Source organism: Brassica napus, chromosome A6, assembly GCF_020379485.1.
Source record: "Brassica napus cultivar Da-Ae chromosome A6, Da-Ae, whole genome shotgun sequence".
NCBI classification, from domain to species: domain Eukaryota; kingdom Viridiplantae; phylum Streptophyta; class Magnoliopsida; order Brassicales; family Brassicaceae; genus Brassica; species Brassica napus.
In genome coordinates, this window is record NC_063439.1 from 19,853,204 (window position 1) to 19,876,821 (window position 23,618).

Sequence of the window (23,618 nt, forward strand, 5' to 3'; positions counted from 1 at the left end):
CACGGAATTACCTAATGTGGCTAAAGTATATATGACAATTAATGATTTTGAATAATAAAGATTTGATAAAAATTACTCTATTCTCTATCATTTTTAAAAAAATTTTAACTTATTAAAATAAATTAAACAACCACATTAACTATATAATAAAAATTTAAATTTTTTCGTATATGCTATATTTTGAATTTTTAAAAACGAATCTAAATGACTAAAGTTGTTAAAAATCTTACATTGAAATTTTTGTGATCCATGGTTTAAAATTTACGTTATAACAAGATATAAATGATTACGAAATTACATAAGTAGGAAATATTATATATATGTATATTAATATTTTTAAAAAATAAATTATATACCATATAAAATACATAAGTATTTTAATTTCGAATTTGCTTTAAATCTTTTTGATAAACATTTTGAACAATTATTGAAAACTTAATATTTAGATTTTAGATTTTGCATTGAATGTTTATAAAATTATAAATTACTAAAACTATTAAACATCCCACAAATTTTTTATTGTTATCATTGATTTATTTTTTTTGTTATAAAGAAATACAAACTATCAAAATAATATGAGTATAAAATATTTTTTAAACAGATGTCACTATTAAAAATGTACTATATATCTATGTTAATATCATGTAAACTTAATTTTATAGCATATATAAAATAGAAAAAGTGTTTGTCTCGATTAATAAAATTTATTTAAGTATTTGTACCAATTTAATTATATACGTTATAGTTACTAAATTTTTAATTATTCAATATATATTTATTATTTCATAATATGTAAAAAATATATAATACTTAAAATAATTTATATTTAATATTCATTCTGCGCAAGGCGCGGGTCTTAACCTAGTGTATGGTAAAAGGTTGAATAAAGTAAAAGTTATAGGATAGGAGATGCTCTAAACAATAGTACGACAGTAGGCCTTAATCACGTGCCTTAATTGCTGGGCACAATAAAAAAAAAATTATGTTCCTTCGTTTTCTTACAAAGGGAACCCGCCCCTACCATCTGGAAGTTTGTCTCATCCACCACATCATAAGCCTTTTTTTTACATTAACATAATTGTTATAAACAAAAACAATTTAACCTATAGCCGGTGTACCGTATTCACATTGTTTTAGTTTTTACGCTGCACTGTATTCACATTGCTCTAGTTTTCACGTTCCACTGTATTCACATTGTTTTAGCTTCACGTTGTGCTGTATTCTACTTTAGCTGTATAAGATTTTGTACATAAACAGAGTAAGCATACTCGAATAGGTCGAACTGCAAATAGCCAGGTTAAACCAGATCCGGGTCAGATGAAAAAGGTGAACGTAAAACCGGCATTTTGCAAACGCATGAAGGGCAAGTGGATGAGAGGATAAAAAGCTGGTAATGACATTATTGAAGAAAGAAGGTCATTTATAAAACTAATCTACTAGCAATAATAATAAGAGTTGCAAATCTATATTATACTAAAAGGAGAAGCTATCCACATCATCAAAAAAAATCAGCCAATCATATGTTTTCAAATTGCCATGTCATATTCTTTTGCAAAAAAAAAAAATTTAATTATTAATTTATTAAACCATAGCCGACGTATAAGATGCTCCTCCTTCCTTCGATCTCCACTTCGCTGGCTAAAAGAAAACCAAAACATCAGGTTTTCATTAATTTTCCTTAAAATATAACATACTATAAAATAACAAAACAAGATGATTAAGAAAAATTAACTTCCCAAACAAATACTAGACAACCCTACATGATAACTAAATGGACATTAATAATCAATCAACATCATTAAAAAATATCAAATCTAGAGATATCTTCCTCTCCTTAACTATGTTTGTTGCACTATATATTCTTCTTTTATAACCAAATATAATACACTTTCATATATATAATATACTCTCAAATCTCAATATTGATAAAGTAATTAACATTTACATGCAAGAACACTTAAGAAAAAAATAACTTATTAAGTTAATGTTGTAGAAAAGAGGAACAGATAATAAAAAACATACATAACACATTTGCAACAAATTAAAATATATAAGACAGCAGTTAGGTGTAGCGCAAGAAAATCTATACGATTTAAGTAAATTTTAGCATTCTCTTAGAGTGTACTTCATATGATATTTTCAGACAAACAACACAAAACGTTTAACTAACTAAATGAATACATTGTGTTTAATTTGTTAAAAAAAAATAAAGAAATCATATTTATAAATAAAAATTAAAATTCAGTAAAAATAAAACTAAAAATTATCTTAAGAGTTACTTTGATGTCTACTCTAAATGTATTGTAAAATTGATATCAAAATAAATTAAAATAAAGTTATGTCAAAACGTTTGTCAGAACATACAAGATTTGTATATACTAAATAAAGTAAATAATTAATGAAACTTTGTGCTTTTGGTGTGTACCACTAAAACAAATCAGCATATACTATTAAAGTAAAAATTAAAATATGTTTGTGGCTTTTGATTAGCTCATTACAAATACTTTTTTGAGAAGTTTTTTAGGATGATCTAGAATTTTTTTGTTACAAATATAGCATTCAAGGGTCAAAATGACAAAAAAAAAGATTTCATTAAAAGATAAATAGACATTTATACTTCTATGGTTAACTAATATATAATTATGGTTTAAATTAGAGGGGTGTGTACATGATTTTTCTTTAAAACAAACTACACAATTTCAACATATAATTTTTTAGTTTCAGTAATAATTTGGGATTTCAAGTTAAAATATGAAAAAATAAAAAAAATTCGAATTCAAAACTGTATTATTCAAAAATAAAAATTATTATTTTATTTTATTTAAATAATTATTATATTTAAATCTATAAAATAAAGGTAGAATGGTCTTTTACTTCTGTAATGAAACATGTTTTAGTCATGTTCCTCTTTGTGAATTATTAAATCTTAAAAGAGCAATTTGAAAAATTTGCCGTAATTCTTTTAGTTGTTATTTCCACTCTATCATATATATATATATACCATTAGATTAATTTTCTATCATTTATTTATAATGTTATACCAAATAATTTTGTGTAAAGTTCAATTTAGTCACCAATCAATGCATTATGAAATAATTTTCTGTAAAGATCAATTTAGGTTAGAACATCATCAATCGATGCAATATGAGAAAGCTTTTCAAATCTCGAAAAATTTACATTCTGATTTCCGCTATTTTAATTCTATTTTAAACTGTTTAATAATTAATAATTAATTTAAGAATGTAAAATAGTAATGGAAGTATGTTTCTACTCTAACATACAAACAATATTGCAATGTTATTATATATATATATTATTTTTTACACAACAACAATGACTAATAACATCTACATATTGAAATACGCATAATCTATCCAAAGTACTTTTACGTAGTATCTAAACATGGAATCATTCTCATTGAAATCTCCAGCTTTCACATTTTTTTAATAAGTTATCATTTAAAAATAGTAAATACCAAAGAATTTTAATATTGAAAAACTATAGTTTCAAATTAAAGATTATTGAATAATTTTATTGGTTATCAAACTTTACAGATTTAAGTATTCAAAATGATTACACATTTATGAATATATATATATATATATATATATGAAATGAAGGTTATTTACCTATTTTTCAAATAAATGTTGAAAAATTAAATCAGATTACTTATAAAGAAATATATGAAACATAAAATAATAGAAAATATTAAAAAATTATTAAATATAGAGTATTTGAACTTTTAATAAAATTTAACATGATTACTAAAAGATTAATAGAATTTTTAACTATGTCTAAATCTAAAATATATATTAAAATATAAATTAACAATATTTTGAAGAAAAAACTTATATTTTGCAAAATAATCCTTCTAATTTGTTAAATATTATATCAAAACAAATAAGTTATATAATTAAATTTTTCTATTTAAGTTTAATATAAAAAATATATATGCAAGTTTTATAGACAAACAAACTGCGCGTAGCGCGGTGATACCTCTAGTAGTAATAGTAAACGTGTTATGTTTTGTCTTCCAGATATTTTGCGACCTTTGTTCCAGACAAAATTTCTCTTCCGCAGGGCTAAAGCTCACCTCCACCTCCTAAAAACATTATTTATTTAATTTGATATACTAAATTTATAAAAAAAATTTAGGGAATTTAGTGATTTAAACCTCGAACTATTTATTTTTCGGAAGAAAAACCTCGAACTATAATTTTAGGCTTTTAAACCTTAAACTATTGATTTCTTAGTGTCGTTAACCCTCCGTCGACAGTGTTAGCTTTTCTCAACGGAACTCCGTTAAATTAAAACGAAGCGTTTCATTAAATCTAAAAAACGTCATGAGTTGTGTAAAAACCCTTTTACCAGTAAAGAAAAACACGATTCATCCCCAAATCTGAGAAAAAATAGGTCTTTCATCTTTCTGAAGAGCCAAGGTGAGGTAAGTCAAATTTAGGGTTCTTGTTGTTTATAAACATAATTCTTTATAACCTATTCGTTTATTTATCAAAAAGGTGAAATTTTGAAAGTTCAGTAACCCAATAACAGTTCAAAATTTGGCTTTGTAGTGGAAAGAAGTACAATTTCGAGTGTGACGAGATGGATAATCACATTGAGGGAGGTGGAATTCCTAGGAAATGTGAATGTGGAGCTCCCACAATCATATTGGAGTCAAAGACAGCTCAAAATCCAGGAAGAAGATTTTACAGATGTGGAGAAATATATGGTCCAAACCATGTGTTCAAGTGGCTTGATGAAGCACACCATGAAGAACTTGGAATATTGAGAAGTCAACAAGCAATGATAGCAAAAGATTTGGCTGAGATTAAAACAGAAATTGGTGAGCTGAAGAAAGATATTGGTGAGATCATTGAAGTGCTTGAGAGTTTTAGATCTAAGTTTTAGACTTAAGTTGCAGAACCGTAGTTGTTTCGTTTATGTATTAAACATCGTTGTTGTTTGGCTTATGTATTAAACATTGTTGTTGTTTGGATGTGTAAGTTGAATTATGTTAAGACTTTATCTACTTCAATATTCGCATGATATTTTGTTTGCCTTTCAAAATGAAAATTAAAAATATAGCATTACAAAAGAACCATCATCCTAAGCAAAACAACAAAATTCAGAGTCAAAAGAATAAAAGCCGAGTAAACATCATCATCAAAACAACACAAACAGTGTAATCATCCTAATTAAAACACCAAAAGGCAAATGCAACATAAAAAAAGCCAAGCAACAAACAACTTCAGTCTGTGGTCAGGTCTGTGGTCGGGTTTGTGGTCGGCTGTCTTTTTGGTCTTCCTCGAGGCAGTTTGGTTGGCTTATGAACAGGATCAAGTTTGCATTTACGCTTGTTATGTCCGGTTTGTTGACAATTGCTACATGTCTGCAAAAAAAAAAATCAGTTCACTTTCAAACCACAACAAATAGTATGAAAAGAAGGAAACACTTACCATAACAGCATTTGCATGAAAAGAAGGAAACTCTTGAGGTGGTTTTGGTGGTTTTGGGACCACTTCTTTTGGGCATGTGCGTATGTTGTGTCCCTTTTCTCCACAGTTACTACAAGTCTGCATTAAAAAGCTTTGGTCAGAGGTTGATAATTGATAAAATATATATGGTAAGAGGTTGATTACCGTTAATGCCTTATTAGAATTTTGAGAAGCTTCTTCACTTGGATCCCTGATTCTGTTGTTATTTTTTGGTCTTCCAGGCATGATTCTGTCCGGAGGAGGCATAACAACAATATCACTATGTGTTTCCCAAAGCTCCATCCCATTCACAGGAAATAGAAGAGATGAGTAGCAAAGTTTCCACTTCTCCACTGAATACCAATCCAATATCACTGTCTCCGGAAGCTTGGTTTCCTTATACTCAGCCCACATTGCAGCCATGATATGACAACAAGGTATCCCACTAACTTCATACTCCCTGCAAGTACAAGATGTATTATCTCTGACATGAACCACAAACTTGTCCTTCCCATGATCGACCTCATATATTCCTCTTCCATTTGACAGCGGAGCACACCACTTTAAGCTCCTCTTACGTTTTTCCATAATCGCCAATGCCTTTGGTGTCACCAAGCTTGTGACACTTTCCATCTCCTTGATCTTAACCAAGTTGCTAGCCATAATATGGCGTCTTATTTCCTCCAGCAATGCAATAATAGGCATTTCCCGAGCATCTTTCAGCACTGCATTATATGACTCACTGATATTGTTCTCCACTGCAGCCGACTTGGTGGTGTCACTAAAGAATGCCCTAGACCAGTGAGAATCAGTGGTCCTCTTCACATCCTCATACGCTTCTAGCTTTATGTTCTTCATCTTCTCAAGTTGTCTCCAAAAAACAGTTTCATTATACGCTCTAGCACACTTCCAAAACGTCTTATGCAGTGGTCCCATCTGTTTATACTTCTTCTGTAAATTAGCAAAGATGTGTCTAGCACACATTCTGTGCTCTGCATAAGGAAGGATTTCTGTAATGGCATAGATTAACCCTTTCTGTTGATCTGAAGAGAGAGCAAGCCCATTACCATCCTCCAATCCCAAATCTTCTCGCAGTAACTCCATAAACCACTTCCAGTTAACTTTATTTTCGACAGGTACAATAGCCCATGCTATGATATACATCGACTCATTAGGATCTCTTCCCACAGCAGTTAACAATTGCCCTTTCATTCTTCCTTTGAGAAAGGTCCCATCAAGGTGTACTATCCGCCTACAAGCACTCTTCCAACCTTGCTTCTGAGACTGAAAGCAAGTGTAGAACTTGTCAAAAACTCGATCTTTTGTTCCTAATATCACAGTAGAACCCGGATTTGTCCTCCTCAACTCCTCCACATAATCATACATTCTTGTGAACTGCTCCGCATACTCATCCTCAATGATATGTTTCATAATCTGTCTTGCACTCTGACACTTGGTTTTTGTAACCCGGAGACCTTTTATACCCAACCTCTGCATGATTTGATCAGCTGTCAACTTCGGATTGTGCCTGAACTCATTGAGAAAATCAGCAGCTATTTTTGGTGCAGTGTACAGGTCGACAACACCTATAGGATAGCAATCGTGTTCTCCTTTATACGACCTCACCACCATTTTATCTGACTGGCTGTTTATTGATGCAAAAAGTCTCCACTTGAAGCACTCTTGAGCACATATAGCCGCTACTCTCTTCTTTTCTGATTTCTGAAAATGGATGTTCACCTTCTCTCTCACAGCATACTTCTCAATTGTTCCCCTGCACTTTTCTTTTGAAACAAACTCTTGCCCTACAAAGAACTCTATCACACTACCTTCATCATCATCATCTGAATCATCACTGTCAACATAATCATTCTGATAGAAATCAATGTGTGCATCATCCTCAGGTTCCTCTTCTACATCATCCCCAATAAGAACATCATCTAAATAAGGATCATCCTCCCTAACCACATACAAATTCAGACTCTCTATCTCTTGTGAACACTGAATCATTTCTATAACATCGCTATCAGTAGACACATCCTTACGATTCTGACCCATTATTCTAGATGGGAAGTAAGCAAACTTACACATATTCTCTGCATATCCAGCCCTCAACACCATCCGCTTCAACATTGCCAAAGTCGGTTCCTGACAATCCAGCCTAATGCTTCGTGTAATTCCACCGTTGTATAAACCATCACTGCCCCAATATCCTCCAAGGTGTAGTCGGAAGAAAATAGTTCTGTAAACAGAAACCAAAAAAAAAAAAAAATGAAACCAAATTCGTGGCTTGAAACAAAAAAGAAACTCAACAACAATAGAAACAAAAAAGATTACCTTCTCATCTTCAACCTACAACAAGCTTCAACTCTGTAGAATTATGAACATAAATGTCGCCTTTTTCACTCAAAAGTTGGGTCCTTCTCCTTCGATTTATACTTAATCAAGCCAAATACCCATCCGAAATCTCTTCAATTCAGAAACCCACCCGAAAACTCTCTGATTCAGAAACCCACTTGAAATCTCAGAATCAAGAGCCCTTCATCGCAATTAGGGTTAGTGAATTGGGATTTTTTTTTAAAGAATTATGTCGTGAAAGAGATTTTAGAGTCAAGTAAAAGACTTCATGCTGTTCTGGACAAACACTGTGTTGTTTCTTACACAAGACGTTTTTTAGATTTAATGAAACGCTTCGTTTTAATTTAACGGAGTTCCGTTGAGAAAAGCTAACACTGTCGACGGAGGGTTAACGACACTAAGAAATCAATAGTTTAAGGTTTAAAAGCCTAAAATTATAGTTCGAGGTTTTTCTTCCGAAAAATAAATAGTTCGAGGTTTAAATCACTACACCAGTCTAAAATTAATTACCATGCCGATTAAGTAATAATTCGATTGATTTCTTGGTGTTGATGTAAATAAAGTTTGTTGGGTTCAAATTCATTTAACTTATGACATATATCTACATGGTATAACCTAAACCTTAACTTAATCAATTATCTTTTTGGTTACCTTTTAACTGAACAAAAAAATTAAAAGCAAATGATATGGTATTTCTGCAAAAGCGAAAGCGTCACTCTTTCGTCCCTTCCGGTTTACACCGGTCGATACAGAAGAAACCGTTCCCACTTTTTCTTTTCTCAACGCATTCACACTCTATATAAAGTGATCTCCTGTTCTCTAATTATCCTTCTTCCTTTTCGTCTTCTTCCTATGCGCATCGCTTCTTCGTCAAAAACTTCTAAAGCTACTACTACTACTATATAGCTAAAGGTGACTGTTACGCTTTTATCAGCTTTATTTTATTTTCTCCTGTGAGTTGCTTTCATTAATCTTTTATTTTTGTCCTTTTCCGCAGATTTTCCTCACATCAAAAAAAGTCTCAAACTTTGAAACCTCTCTCTCACGATGGCGAATTGGTTAACGTTTGCTCTGTCACCAATGGAGATGATGAAATCACCTGAGCATCCCCACTTCGTCTCTTACGACGACGATTCTTCAGCTCCTTACCTCATCGACAACTTGTATGGTAAAAAGTTTCCTCCTTTCTCTTCCCGGTGACGTATAACGCGTGTGTGAACTCACTCACCGCCTCCTTTCTCGGTGACTTGCTTTCTTTTTTTTTGTCTTTTTCCCCGAGAAAAAAAAGGAGAGAGAGATCTTTAACTGTAACCCTTCGTTGCTTTTGTGTTTATTAGTTAAAGTTGCTAACTTTATGTGTGTTTTTGATTGAAAAGTTTTGAAAGAAGAAGCTGAGACATCAATGGCGGATTCAACACCTTTAGCGTCTTTCTTCAACCCGCAAACCCATTCTCCCACTCATATTCCCAAGCTCGAAGACTTTCTCGGCGATTCCTCCTCCTCCTCCTTCGTCCGTTTCCCCGATAACCACCCGGAGACGCTAGACTCTTCTTCTCTCTACCATCCACGTCATCACACCGGAGTCACAGGTCTCTTCTCCGATCATCAACACGACGATTTCCAGGCGGTGGATGGAGGGGTTAAGGAGGGTTGCACCAAGGAAGGAGCTTTGTCTCTAGCGGTAAACAACACTGATGGCGAGAGAGTCAAAAGCAGTAGAAAGGTTACGGTTTCGAAGAAGGAAGCAAAGGCGGTGGAAACAACATCAACTGATGATTCGACGAAGAAGAAGAAGAAGGTTGTTGAATCATTTGGACAACGAACTTCGATTTACCGAGGTGTCACACGGTAAATAGTAGATTCATAGTGCATATTAACTCAAGTTTTTTTTACTTTCTTGCAACGTTGAGATCTCAAAGTTTTGGATCTTTTTCTTAAGGGTGAGGAAAATATTGATAGTTAGCTAATCAAAGTTAACTTCTTTACCATTGGAAATGCAAATGTAGCAGGATGAATAAATGCTAAAGAGATCTATCTATGAGATACAGATTCAAAGTTTTGATATTTTTTGATTAAATAGAGTTTTGATTGATGCAGACATAGATGGACGGGAAGATACGAAGCGCATCTTTGGGACAACAGCTGTAGGAGGGAAGGTCAAGCCCGAAAAGGACGTCAGGGTAATTTGTTTTTTTCACTTTCTATTATTTAAATAAAATTTGAAAAAAAATCATATGAATCATTTGCTTGATTTAGCATCTTTGAATGTTTGCATTCCAGTAAGCAACTGTTGATTGAGATCATTTTGGGTAAACACATTATCTAACTTTTCATGTGTTAGCAAAGCGTTAAGAAGATCAGTTTATCTTTGTTGTCTCAGTATGGAAGCAGTGCAATGCTCTGCTGCAATAAAGAAAGAATGAAAATAAATAATGCATGCAAAAGATTTCATATATATATTAATTTACTTTAAAGCTTTTTCGTTCTGGTTATATGTCTATCTCTCTGTGATGATTGATAGACTCTGTGGAGAAAAGGGCCAAACTTTAAACTGGAAATTCAAACGAAAAGGACTAACAATAATAGAATAGAATATGTATATTTATTTATATTTGTGATTGAATTTTTCATAACAATACTGCCGCCATTTTTGTTCAGTTTCTTCATTAGACAAATCTTTCTTTCAAAAATCTCTGATAGGGGTTGGGAGGGGGGGGGACCCAATACTGATGCAATATATGTTTCTTGATAGACATGTTTTTAGACCCCACTTTTGACCCTTTTATCCCATTATTATTAATATCTGATGTGCAATGCTCAAAGATATTATTTAGGCATGTGATGTAAGACTATTTTAGCCACTATGCAATGTGTTCTTTTGCTAGCTTTTGGGTTTTGAAATTGAAATTTTAAGAATCTTTTTGGGGTTTATGAGATTGATGTGTAGGTTTCTTTATGTCTGTATAACTTGTCAGATTGATTTGTATGTTTTGTTCACATCATAAACAAAAGCAAAGTTGTGACGTAAAAGCTGTGAACACACGAGAGGAATCTAGCTTTGACCCTAAGATTAAACCAGTCCTTTGTTTGTGTCCCCATGAATTATAACAAGTAAATAGACTCAAATCACATGAGGTCAGCTCTGCTAACTTTGTAAATGATCCTTGTATTGGCTAAACCTGTTTTTTTTTTCTATGTTTTGCATGTACCTTCATTTGTAATCCCGGCTTCAAATCAACAGTGTACTTAGGTAAGCAAGATCATAAGTACTCTATTGACAGTTTAATGTAAAGATAAATCGAGTCTTGACAAATTGATGGTTCATTTTTGATTGGTATAAAATAAAGGTGGTTATGACAAAGAAGATAAAGCAGCTAGAGCCTATGACTTAGCAGCTTTAAAATACTGGGGTCCTGCTGCTACTACCAATTTTCAGGTTTTTATGTTCTCTCACTCTTTATAATAACTTTTGCTTTTGTTTGCGTTTATATGTTAACTCTGCTTAACTTGTTTATGCTTATGTCTAATTTTAGATAGCAAGTTATTCAAAAGAATTGGAAGAAATGAATCACATGACCAAGCAAGAGTTCATTGCATCCATCAGGAGGTTAGTCCAAATGAAAATTCATATAACATATCTTATATAATGTTTTTTAAATATGTAAAATGTTTTCAGGAAAAGTAGCGGTTTCTCGAGAGGCGCTTCAATGTATAGAGGTGTCACAAGGCACCATCAACAAGGTCGCTGGCAAGCAAGAATCGGCCGTGTTGCAGGAAACAAAGATCTTTACCTCGGAACCTTCGCTACTGAAGAGGAAGCAGCAGAGGCTTATGACATTGCAGCCATTAAGTTCAGAGGAATCAACGCGGTGACTAACTTTGAGATGAACCGTTATGATGTTGAAGCCATCATGAATAGTTCTTTCCCTGTAGGAGGATCAGCTGTGAAACGTCATAAGCAGCTCTCTCTTGAATCTCCTCCTCCTCCTACTGATGACCATAACATCCAACAACTTTTGCTTCCGTCTTCTTCCGTGGAGCTAGACCCTAACTCAATCCCATGTGGGATTCCGTTTGACCCTTCGGTTCTCTACCATCCCCAGAATTTCTTTCAGCATTATCCTGATCCTACAGTTCCTATGAACCAAGCTGATCAGTTCTTCATGTGGTCTAACCAGTCTTACTAAAATTATATGGTCTAACCCATAAGCTGACCAGAAGGTTGACTGACACGTTAGTAGTGTTATCCCTTTCTTTTGTTAACTCTAGGCTCTAGGATGAAGAAGCAGACAAACTTTTGTGGTCAATTTTGTATTTTGCGAGTGGTGGAAGTGATTTAGTGTTCTTTTGTTAGCGGTGGTTTATGGGTTTTTTTAGTGAACTTTGTTTTTGTATTTAATCGGCGGCTTATCAGTATAACTCTTGTTTTCATTTATGAATATCTTCCTCAGATCTTTATAGTTGTTACTAATGGAAAAAGCACATGTTGAAAGACAAAAAGCATGAAGCTGAGAGACTATACATACATACAACACACTTTCCCTCTTTGGGAGATATATTTCTTTACAATGGAGTAGATGAAGCAAGAAAAGGAAACGTTTTCTATTGTTGTTTCTTCCTTCTTGTTTGTGTGAATTGATTGATTTGATGAGATTGCTTCACTTCACTCCATCAAGAGTTGTCTATGGCGAGTGAGATCGTTAAGGTAGGAGGAAGAGGTGTGATCTTGTAGGTCACACCCGTCCAGACTCTTTCTTCTTGATATCTGCTGCGTCTCAGCTAACCGGTCATCTCCTCCTCCACGCAGTAGCTGCACCAACTGCATCCAAGTTTGCTTTTTATTAGATGCAAACCACTAGTGAGAGACTGTTTTTTTTTGTTTTTGTTTTGGAACATACCCGGTTCATATCAGGACGCATAGCGGCTACATGGTGTATGCACATTGAAGCTGTTTGCATCACTCTTTTCATCTCTGTTTCATCAAACTCATTTCCTAGCTTAGGATCAACTATTTCCTCCACGCTGCTCTTCTCCAGAAGTGGTTTCGCCTATATATACGAAAATCATTCATCATTAATTTTGTTTGATTACGAAATGGAAAATGCTTTGCAATTTATATTTATTTTTTTGGTTAAAGCTTTACAAAAAGTTTTTAAGATCATTACCCACATAACTATACTTTGCCTGCTTGCTGTATCAACAGCTCGACGACCAGTTATGATCTCCAAAAGCAACACTCCAAATGCAAACACATCCGTCTTCTCATCAACAATCCCATGCATAAAGTACTCGGGTGCTAGATACCTTGTAAGAACAACAAAAGGAACCAAACTATATGTTTAGTATTTGATCGAACAGAACAAAATGTTTCACAGAAGTCTCTGTCTGACCCGAATGTGCCTTCGATAGGGAAAACAATGTGATGAGGCCAATTCTCTGGAAGCCACTTAGCTAGTCCAAAGTCTGATATCTGAGCTTCATAGTCTTGACTAAGTAAAATGTTGGAAGCTTTAATGTCACGGTGGATAATACGTCGAGGGCAATCATTATGAAGATAACTCAAACCATCAGCTACACCCAAAGCAACTCTATACCGTTTCTTCCAGTCCAAACACTCCTCCTCAGACGACCCTACAATTTTTTTTTTTTTAAAGAAAAAGACATAAACACAACCAACACCAAACAATGTGTTAAAGCAGTTTTTACTTTTATTGAGAGTGTACCAAAGAGCAGAGAAGCGAGGCTGCCGTGAGGAGCGTATTCAAGCACAAAATGCAAACCGCGATCGCAGCTGAAACCGCGAAGCTTAGCTGCGTTTGGGTGGTTAACGTGTGCGATCATCCCTAGCTCAGATAAGAAGTCGCTGACTCTCTCTTCTGCTTCATTGGCGTGTCTCGTAAGCCTCTTTATCGCCACGATCTCTCCGTCAGGTAAAACTCCTTTGTACACCTCCGCATGTCCTCCTTTCCCAATCATTTTCTCTAACAACATAACCCAAGAAGACCCATGTTAATGTCAGAAACTAGGAGGGTACTTTTGTCTCTTACAGTTTATGTATTTACTCATGGACCGTGGTCATGGTTATATAAATATTATCCAAACCCCGAAAACCGAACAAGACCGAAAAAAACTAAACTAAGTTTCACAATTAGTGAACTATATTTTTTTTGTCATAATCCGCATTTTTCAAGAAAATATGGCGGTTTCTATTTAATCTATTTAAACCGTGATCATAAACAAGTACATAAATATAGTCCCGAAAAAGTGGATATAGAAAACTCTGTTGACGAGCCCCATCAAACTCTAAATATCCTTGAAATTTCTCTATTTGGATTAAAATTCGATTTGAACTAAAAGTAAAATCTTTATTTTCTTGACTTCTGAAATGACACATAGTGCGATACAGTTAAAATAAGGTATTAGATTACGAAAGCACTAAATACCTCATAAACAGGTAGACTGCTAACTGGATTCTCTAACTTTAATAGGTTTCTGTTCGTTATATTATAAAATAACAAAACAAGATGATTAGAAATCTTTTATTTTTTAACCTAATCACTCTTTTGATTTTGGAAATATATATATATATATATATATATATATATATATTTTATCAATATACTGCTTCTTTTACACATCCATCTACAACCTAACCCAAACAGACTAGGGAAAAAATAATTAGGACTCACGAAAAAACTTTGACGGTTCCTATTTTTCTAAACGGAAAAATCAAAACCGAATCCAAACAAAAAAGACAAACGAATATCTAAATATACAAAATATAATAAAATATTAATTATTTTAATTTTAAAATAAGTATATATAATAAGATATTATTTATAAAATTGTAAATTATTTTTAAAAACTCCAACTACCGAATTTATTTCCGGTTTTACGGGTTAACTTGGGTTTTCCATTTTCAATTTTAAACCCAAACAAAAATCCAAACCATTTCCAATTTGGTTCTGATTCGGGTTTTAGGGGAAAATAGAAATTCGACCGACCCAAACTCAACATTACCCAAAACCGATCTGAAAATGTTCGACTGCTAAAGGGTTTAACCCGAACCGGGAACCCAAATGGCTAGCTCTAGTCCTTACCAGCATTAAAACCGTCGGTGGCGGCGACGAGCTCATCGTAAGTGAAATTACGCCACGAGGGTTTAGCCACAAGGAACTGGTCGCAGTCGAATACGTTATCAGGAAGAGGAGACAGCTTCGGCTGTTTCCGCCGCATGTTCTTGCGCGTGAGCTCGTAGCTGGCGAGGAGAGGGATAACAGAGAATCTCCTTATGGATTTCTTCTTGATCGACTCGATCATCTTGTTCCATTGACGACCGTTCGTAGCGGTCGTGGACAACGGCGACGACGACGATTTATCAGGCGAGCACGAGCTGCAACTGCTGCTGTTGTCGGAATCTGAACTCGTTGCTGGGATCTCAAGCACGCATCTTGGCGATGGATCTTCGGACTCTGTTTTTTCATTGCTTCCTTTGGTTTTCTTCTTCTCCATTTCTGTAATGAAACAGAGATTGATTTGAGTTTTTTTTTTTTTATGAACATAACGGAAAATTAACAGAAAGATTCTAACTTTAGTCATTTTTACCTTCGACAGCCATATGTTTGAATTATTATTATTTTTTAAAAAAAAACTCAAAGCTTTCATGAAAGTTTCTCCATCTCCGAGAGGAGGAGAAGGAAGAAGCACGGAGGCCTCGGAGAGAATCCGGAGAAACAGGGAAACAAGAGGGTTTTGTCTTTCTTTTGTCTCGTTTAAGACTCTGTTATTGTTATCTTTAGAAAATTTGTTTATTTTTAGAAGATTAAGAAAGCAGCAAAGTGGATGAAGAAGAAGATGACTTGTAATGGATTGGAATCTCTCCCTGCTATATTTATACAACTCTACCCCCCATGCAAGTCATGTTCTGTTTAGCTTATTTTTGAATATTTTAACTTTGAATTTTAACAACAATAATTATTAATTTAATTAATAATAATTTGGAAGAAGATGAGTTGATAATCGATGGCGTATACATCGCTTTCCAAAGAACGGACACGATGTCGGTTGATATAACTAGAGCTGCTCAATGGCGTTTTCCGTAATTACAGTGAATGAGAAGACAAGACATCCCTCTTTGCTTATGGTTGTGACTTGTGAGGCTGGGCTGGGCTAGCTTCTTTCTGTTATTTATCGGTTGCCATTTAATATTTAGCCATGTGAACGTGCTGACATCTTGTTTTCTTTTATATGCTTTGGTCCCGTCAAGCAACTCTTTTGCTCATTACTGTAAAAACACCACAAACAATTTTTTTTCTGAAATGCTTTCTTGTTTTCAGTTCTCGTGGCACCACCGTCAACATACATGCAACATTTGGCAAAAGAAGCGCTTGACCACTCTAGAGGCCTAGACCAAGCCATCGTTACAGTTTTCAGTTATTTTATTTATTTGACACTGGTAGATATCATATCAAACTTAACATTTTAGATTTTTATAACTAAGAAAGATAGACGACAATTATGAGAGTGTTTTTGTTAACGACACGATAGTCACGAGTCATCATGAACCTTTTTAGTTACAAAAACATTTATCCCAACCGCACACCAGGCGCGACATGGTTGGACCCCATGCACCTTGTCAAGCTTTTCCGCAATAACTTCAGTGAATACAACTTAGTTTATGATGAAGCTTACGTGCGATACGTTCATGTTCACAAATTATACTATCAAGAAACGATTCACCTGGAAGAAAAATTCAACTAATACGATTAACATATAGATATATCACTTTCATGCATACTGCATACATATATGTTGGCTTAGCAAAGATCAATAGAATAATACATTTCGTGGGAGAAACTAGTCAAGTAAACGTATATGAGTCTGACTTATCTTAAAAGTTTAATTGTTTAATTATGTTTAGGAGATTCTACAAAAGGGCTTTTGCATTTGCGTGTAGATTATTCGTTGTAATATTTTTCAAGTGAAGTTGTTGCTAGACAAACACATATAAAAGATAACAAGGTAAGTGAAGTTGTTGCTGAAAAATATTTTTTTGGAAGCCTTTGGTGACATGCGAATTTGATAACGTAATACTAACACTGCAAATTAAATAAAGTTATTAGTTAACTGGTAATTTCAAAGGAGAAAGGTAATAGTAGTGAGAAGAGGTATCTTGCAAAGTGGGTGAACTAAACCCCTTAACTAATTAGTCTCTCCAAATCTAATCCCATTTTCTGCCTGTTTCTTTATTGGGCCCCAAAGTCCAAATCAGAATGGCCACCAAACTCACCAGTCAGTTTATATCGGAGAAGTCAGTCTAACCGATTTTCATTCTCACTTACAGTCATAAACACACTGTTCCAATCTGAAGTTCAGTTAGGTTGAAGTTGAAAATTATGGTGTGCTTTTAAAAAAAAAAAATCATCTAGAACTAATTAATGGTTATCAAATCAAAAATAAAAACCAAGTGACGTGTGTTAATCGTAACTTTCTCAAATAAGAAAGCAATACGTGGATATTTTGTATCCTGAATAAAGAGGCAGTCACTTAACCCAACAACGGATTAGAGATTTGTATTTAGTAACATGTCATATATAAAATCTAACCAAACCACATCGAAAGTGGATGTGACATGTCTACATGGAAAACTAGTTATCGTCATCAACTGAAAGAAGTATTATAATTTATGGATATTGTTTTCTCAAATCATCATATTAAGTTATTAACATTAGTATCATATAACCAAATCAACACCATCGAAGACCACAGATTTATGATAGGACTAAATGGACGTATATTAGATTATTATTTGCTTTTTAACATATCAAAAGGCGCCTGTAGCTCAGTGGATAGAGCGTCTGTTTCCTAAGCAGAAGGCCGAAGGTTCGACCCCTTCCTGGCGCGTTTATTGTTTTTAATTTACAATTTTCATTTTATTTTAAACGACAGTTCTTCTTTTGTTTCTCTGGGGCACCTGATGGGCCGAAGCCCAAGCCCATTTACTAGTAAACAAAACAGAGACTTAATCCAAATATCGAAAGTCAGAGTTAGAGAGTGACGATGGCGCTTCTCGGCGACGACGGCCGAGGCTTCGATCTAGCGAGGAGACTCGAAGCTTCCGGCGTATGGCGGACATGGCTCGGAGATTCCATCTACTTATCATTCAACCATTACCTCTCCTCTCCTTCTTCCTGGGAAACTTTTATGCGCGTAGACGAATCCAAGTCTAGGGCTCAGATTCAACTCCAGCTCCGAGTTCGCGCCCTTCTGTTCGACAAGGCAACCGCCTCGCTCTTCCTCCGATCCAACTCAATCTCCGCTTCGTCAGCGTCCTCCGATGCTACCTCCGTCGCCGTGTCGAAGCTCAATCATAATTGTATGTTGATTTCTATTTATAGAGCTTTGTTCACAGTTTCAGGTGTTGAATTGTTGATTTTATTTTGATTGGGTTTCAGATTTACAGCTGCACGGAGATGATGTGTACTACACTTTGGAGAACGCTTCTCCCGAAGGTGGGTTTCAGCGAGACGGTGGGCTTCGCCACAACCAGAGCTTACCCAAGGTGAGCCAAGTAGCTCTTGTTTGATCTTGACTCGAAAGGATTCACCTTGCGGAACATTAAATTTATATCACTTATATGCTTAGGTGGTAGTGAATTAGGTTACTTCATGATTCTCTATCTAATACTTTGTGGATCTTTGAGCATTGTTGTTCAGTATTCCATTAACACTGATATTGCGTGAGACACTATGCTTATAGTCTTAGTTTTGGGCTTTTTTGAAGTGAATCATGGTACTATTTGTTCTCTATGTTTTTATCTTTCATTGCATCTGTGTTTTGCTTATTTTTCAGAGCCTGTCTAAGCCAAGTTTTAACTCTGGGAGGAGAGGTAGTGAGTCTGATTTCAGCAATCTTGCTCAAAGGTCCAGGTATGAGGAGTTACCCGACACTTGGTACACTCAGTTTATTTCAAGGTGTGGTTTTAAATACGGGATGTCTGTTGGAGGACAAGAATCTGACAAACGCACGCCTGAAGGGATGTCTACTTACCTCAGAGTCGTTGACAGTCATAAGAGAAAGCGTGCTCCTTTTTTAGAAGATCGAAGTACCGGAAGCTCAGGCCACATGGGTAGATCTAATATACATCCAGGCTCCGGATTCGACGGAAGTAGTTCGGATGATGATATACTTCTTCCGGAGACCATGTTTAGAATGAACTGTGTACCCGAGACTGCCCTTTCGCCGTTTGCGAAAACACAAGACGATGATGTTAAAACAGAGTTCTACGGGGTACTTGATACGCTACCTCAAGTTACTACCAGGAGTCATGTTATGATCGAGAGGCTTGGGATGATGCCTGAGTACCTTAGAATGGAAGAAAGAGGCGTTTTGCGCCGTAAGAAAGCTGAAAAGATGGGTTTTAGTGACGAACAAGCTGCTCAGGTGTCACGGAAAGTTGTTGCGCGCATGCTTTTGACAATGGGATTTGAAGGTGCTACGGAGGTTCCGGTTGATGTCTTCTCTCAGTTGGTCAGCCGACATATCTGTAAACTAGGCCGTATTTTAAAGGTTCTTACTGACAGTTACAAAAAGGAGTGCTCAGCGACGCAGCTGATTAAGATGTTCCTTAATACTACGGGATACAGGTGAGTTTCTTTTAAGTGGGTTTGCTTCATACAAGTTCTTTGTAGTTTGTACTCCTCATTTACATATTTTAGTGATAAAAGGTCCAGTTTTCGTTTTATTCATGTGAATTATTTGACGTTTTTACAGTAATCTTGGGAGTTTAGCAGAGCTTGTTAAGGATGGTACTAGGATGATTCATCATCCCCAAAATCAGAAACAACCACAAGTGCTTCAGCAACAGTTACATATGCAGCAACAAGCTCCGCAGCGGTTACCGCAACAAGTATGTACACATAAATTGATAAGTTGTTTTTTGGTTAACTTCTCTGAGTCCTTTGATAAATTGCAGATCCAGCGGCAAATGCATCCACAGATGCAGCAAATGGTTAATCCCCAATCTTTACAGCAGCAGCAGCAACTTCTAGAGAGAATGCGTAAACGTCAAGTTACATCACCGCGACCTGATATGGGTATGGAAAAAGATCGGCCGCTGGTGCAGGTAAAGCTTGAGAATCCTTCTGAAATGGCAGTAGATGGAAATGCATTCAACCCTATGAACCCAAGACACCAGCAACAGATGCAGCAGCAGTTCAGGCAGCAGCAGCAGATTGCTGCACTGTCGAATATGCAACAGCAACAGCAACAGCAACAACCGGGCTATAACCAATTCAGGCAATTGGCTTCAATGCAAATTCCACAAATGCAAACATCGTAAGTAGCGTTGCAAAAACTCAAAAAAGTCACATGGTTCCTATGTTTGGTTTTGAGAGTTTTGTCCACATTCTATTTTGCAGTACAACAGGAACGGTCAGGGCTCAACCCGTTAAGGTTGAAGGATTCGAACAACTAATGGGAGGGGACTCTTCTCTTAAACATGAGACAGAGGATAAGCTGAGATCTCCACCTACCAAATAGCATTTGATACCCTGACCAAGGTCGCTTATTTGTATTGTACGTGTACACAAATCCCTCCTAGGCTTTTAGCATTTTGGGTTAAATGTATTTATTATAAAGACATGTGCAAAGTGTTGTGCCTTATCCCCTTAACTCTGTTTACACATCTCGTTGACGTTATTGGAGTAGACAGTAAACTTTTTATTTAATAGTGTTTGCTCTTTGTTGCGGCTCAAATACGTTTTACTTTTTTTTAACACTAATAATTTATATTAATAAAAACATTTACAAAGGCCAATACAAAAGGCAAAAGGGATCTAAATCAATCAAAGAAAGCTTAGTTAAACAGATGACTAAGCCATGAAGGATAGCCAACAGCAATATAGGATTGAAACAGATCCTCTTTGATCACACTTCTAGCGATGAGTTTAGCTCCCTTGATGTCCTTTTGAGAATGAAATTGAGCTTTCCAGTCCACAATATCACGTAACCATACTGATAATTTGGTGGAGTAAAACTTGAGTGAAGGCCAAGCTGAGGGTTTGTTGATTGCACTAATCATATCATGATCGTCAGAAGCAAAAATGATAGCATTGAAGTGTAGAGTCTTCATACATTCTAATGCCCAATTCCAACTTTCGAAAGAAGCTTCAAGTTTGCTCGAAATTCCAACAAAAGATCTTCTACCATTCATTAGCACTTTGCCTTCACTGTTCCGCAATATCCAAGAAGCACCACTTTGATGATTACTATTGTTCCAGTCAGAAGCAATATCACACTTAAGCCAAGAGATTGGTGGAGGTTTCCATCCGAATATGATCCTCTTTTTTCTTTCCAAATCAATAGCTTTTTCTTGTTTATCAGCATTCTTGATCAGATACCAGTGATCTACTTCATCATCAATCGATCTAATAAGAGAAGGGCCTAAAGCGATCTTACCTTCAAAAAGAAAGGAGTTTCGATTTTTCCATATAGACCAGATAAGCCAAGGACCCTTTCTTCTTATTTGTTCTGGAACAAGTGTATTGATCCTTGTCTTTAAAACATAGAAGATGTTGGAAAAGACAGAGGAAGGATCAAACCCATGAAGAGGATGAGGGAAGTTGCTGTTTGCCCAGGTTTGTCTTGCAATGGTGCAGGTGAAGAGGACATGATTTATAGATTCTCCCTCCAATCCACATATCTGACAACGAGTATCAATCTTCATGCCTCGATCTATAAGCTTGTCTGAAACTGGTAAGGCTCCACTGATAACTTTCCACAAGAAGATTTTGATTTTAGGAGCAGTATCAAGTGACCAAATACGATCCTTTATACCATTCAAGGATGGTAGCAAACTTCCTGATACAAAAGCTTCTTTGTTTGCTTCCTTTTCAGCAAACCAGTAACCAGACCTAACTGTATAATCCCCTGAGCGAGAGTGATTCCAGATGTAAAAATCTGGCGATGAAATAACAGGTTTGATCTTGAGAATGATCTCTATATCTTGAGGATAAAAATTATCTTCCAGCGCTGAGATGTTCCAGTTATGAGAGTTGGGCAGTAACAGATCACATACTCTGAGGTTGAGATCAACGAGGATATTCTTCATGAGCGGTATACGCATTCTATCCCCATCCACCAACCATGGAGAGGACCAAACCGATAAAGAACATCCATCTCCCACCATATGTCTCAGCCCCTTAACTAGAAGCTCTCTCCCATATAGAATACTTCTCCAAGCATAAGAGGGTCTAGATCCTAAAGGAGCAGATAAAAAGGATTTATTGGGAAAATATCTGCTCTTTAGAAAACTGCTTAGAAGGGAAGAGGGAGAAGAGAGAATTCTCCAAGCTTGTTTGGCTAAAAGAGATTGATTAAAGATTTCTATATCTTTAAACCCCATTCCTCCACGATCTTTAGGGACACACAACTTATCCCAACTAAGCCAATGAATTTTCCCTTTATCTTCCTGAGAGCACCACCAAAACGTTGCCATAGCCGCAGTCAAATTCCTGCAAGTTGTTTTAGGAAGTCGAAAACAACTCATTGCATGAATAGGCATTGCTAAAGCTACCGATTTTAATATAATTTCCTTCCCTGCCTGAGAAAGAAATTTTGTGTACCAACCAGACATCCTCCCCTTCATCTTGTCCTGAATGTAATTGAGGAGTTCAACCTTAGAACCACTAAAACATTCAGGAAGGCCTAAGTATGTACCAGCACCTCCTTCAGAGAAAATCCCCAACTGAACTTGTATCTCCTCTTTCAAATTAATATCAATGTTCTTTCCAAAAGTAAGAGAGGATTTTTCCAGGTTTATGATCTGGCCTGTAGCTACTTCATATTTGTTAAAGATCTCTTGAAAGACACGACATTGAAGCAAGTCAGCCTTGAAGAGAAACAGACTGTCGTCTGCAAAAAACAAATGATGAATAGCTGGCCCTTCAACAGAGAATTGAATGCCTTGCAGAGATCCATTATCCGATGCTTGGTTAAGCATATGAGAGAGACCTTCAGCACAGAGAACGAACAAGAAGGGAGAGATCGGATCACCTTGACGCAGTCCACGCTCTGGAGAGATGAAACCATATGATTGATCATTTACAAGCACAGAATATTTAACCGTAGAAACGCAAGACATAATCCAAGATACCCACTTAACATCAAATCCCAAGGCTAAAAGAAGAGCTTCCAAGTAATTCCATTCAACTCTATCAAACGCTTTAGACATATCTGTCTTAGCCGCCATGAAATTCCTGGAGATATAGTCATGAGAGCGGAGGCTATGGATCGCTTCATGCGCCATGATAATGTTGTCAGAGATAAGCCGATCAGAGACAAAAGCTGATTGAGTAGGCGAGACAATATCAGGTAGACAAGTCTTGAGCCGAGATGCCATAATCTTAGATATTGTTTTGTACAAAACAGAGCAAAGACTAATAGGCCGAAGATCAGACATGAGAGAGGCATTAGTCTTCTTAGGAATTAAGCAAATCTGTGTATAATTCCATTCCGAAGGCATCACTCCAGTTTCAAAAAAGAACAGGACTTCATTAGTGATCTGTTCACCCACGATGTCCCAGTATGATTGAAAAAAGAAACCAGACATCCCATCCGCTCCAGGAGCACTATCAGGTCTGATAGAAAAAACAGCTTCTTTAACTTCATCCGGAGAGACTTTTTGAGTAAGAAAATGATTCATTCTTTCAGTAACCTTAGGCTGAAGGTTTCTAAGCAAGGACCTGTAATCTTCTGAGTTAGAAGATTTAAAAAGATCCTTAAAGT

The 23,618-nt window shown here is 35.6% G+C and overlaps 5 protein-coding genes and 1 non-coding gene across 7 annotated transcripts; 4 read left to right on the forward strand and 2 right to left on the reverse strand.

The window, feature by feature from the left end:
• Window positions 1-4,602: 4,602 nt before the first annotated feature.
• On the forward strand, window positions 4,603-4,908 carry LOC106350448 (uncharacterized protein At1g43920, Chloroplastic-like). The gene has a single exon (XM_013790333.1). It carries the CDS (start codon window positions 4,603-4,605, stop codon window positions 4,906-4,908), a length of 306 nt encoding a protein of 101 aa, XP_013645787.1.
• A 340-nt stretch (window positions 4,909-5,248) lies between these two features.
• On the reverse strand, window positions 5,249-7,819 carry LOC106350447. The gene is made up of 4 exons (XM_022688442.2): window positions 7,812-7,819; window positions 5,640-7,716; window positions 5,457-5,573; window positions 5,249-5,389 (listed from the first exon to the last, which is right to left on the reverse strand). Exons 1-4 carry the CDS (start codon window positions 7,817-7,819, stop codon window positions 5,249-5,251), a joined length of 2,343 nt encoding a protein of 780 aa, XP_022544163.2.
• Window positions 7,820-8,637: 818 nt separating this feature from the next.
• Window positions 8,638-12,265, forward strand: LOC106348120 (AP2-like ethylene-responsive transcription factor AIL7). The gene is made up of 8 exons (XM_013787784.3): window positions 8,638-8,744; window positions 8,830-9,000; window positions 9,209-9,680; window positions 9,930-10,012; window positions 11,074-11,082; window positions 11,180-11,268; window positions 11,366-11,439; window positions 11,509-12,265. Exons 2-8 carry the CDS (start codon window positions 8,880-8,882, stop codon window positions 12,017-12,019), a joined length of 1,359 nt encoding a protein of 452 aa, XP_013643238.2. The 5' UTR covers window positions 8,638-8,744; window positions 8,830-8,879; the 3' UTR covers window positions 12,020-12,265.
• LOC106431862 (receptor-like cytosolic serine/threonine-protein kinase RBK1) lies at window positions 12,240-15,737 on the reverse strand. 2 transcript variants are annotated; one of them, XR_007314407.1, is made up of 7 exons: window positions 15,438-15,737; window positions 14,933-15,346; window positions 13,556-13,813; window positions 13,223-13,463; window positions 13,002-13,136; window positions 12,731-12,880; window positions 12,240-12,651 (listed from the first exon to the last, which is right to left on the reverse strand). XR_007314407.1 is itself a non-coding variant. In XM_013872701.3 (7 exons), exons 1-7 carry the CDS (start codon window positions 15,448-15,450, stop codon window positions 12,496-12,498), a joined length of 1,371 nt encoding a protein of 456 aa, XP_013728155.2. In that variant the 5' UTR covers window positions 15,451-15,737; the 3' UTR covers window positions 12,240-12,495. The 2 variants fall into 2 exon arrangements, 1 of the variants encoding a protein (XP_013728155.2); XM_013872701.3 differs by having other exon boundaries at window positions 12,998-13,136.
• Window positions 15,738-17,662: 1,925 nt separating this feature from the next.
• On the forward strand, window positions 17,663-17,735 carry TRNAR-CCU. Its single transcript has one exon. It is a non-coding gene; the product is annotated as a tRNA-Arg (tRNA).
• Window positions 17,736-17,861: 126 nt separating this feature from the next.
• LOC106431889 lies at window positions 17,862-20,572 on the forward strand. Its single transcript, XM_013872727.3, has 6 exons — window positions 17,862-18,207; window positions 18,287-18,393; window positions 18,684-19,477; window positions 19,605-19,740; window positions 19,807-20,168; window positions 20,252-20,572. The coding sequence occupies exons 1-6, from the start codon at window positions 17,892-17,894 to the stop codon at window positions 20,370-20,372; spliced, it is 1,836 nt and encodes a 611-aa protein (XP_013728181.2). The 5' UTR covers window positions 17,862-17,891; the 3' UTR covers window positions 20,373-20,572.
• The last annotated feature ends 3,046 nt before the right edge of the window (window positions 20,573-23,618 follow it).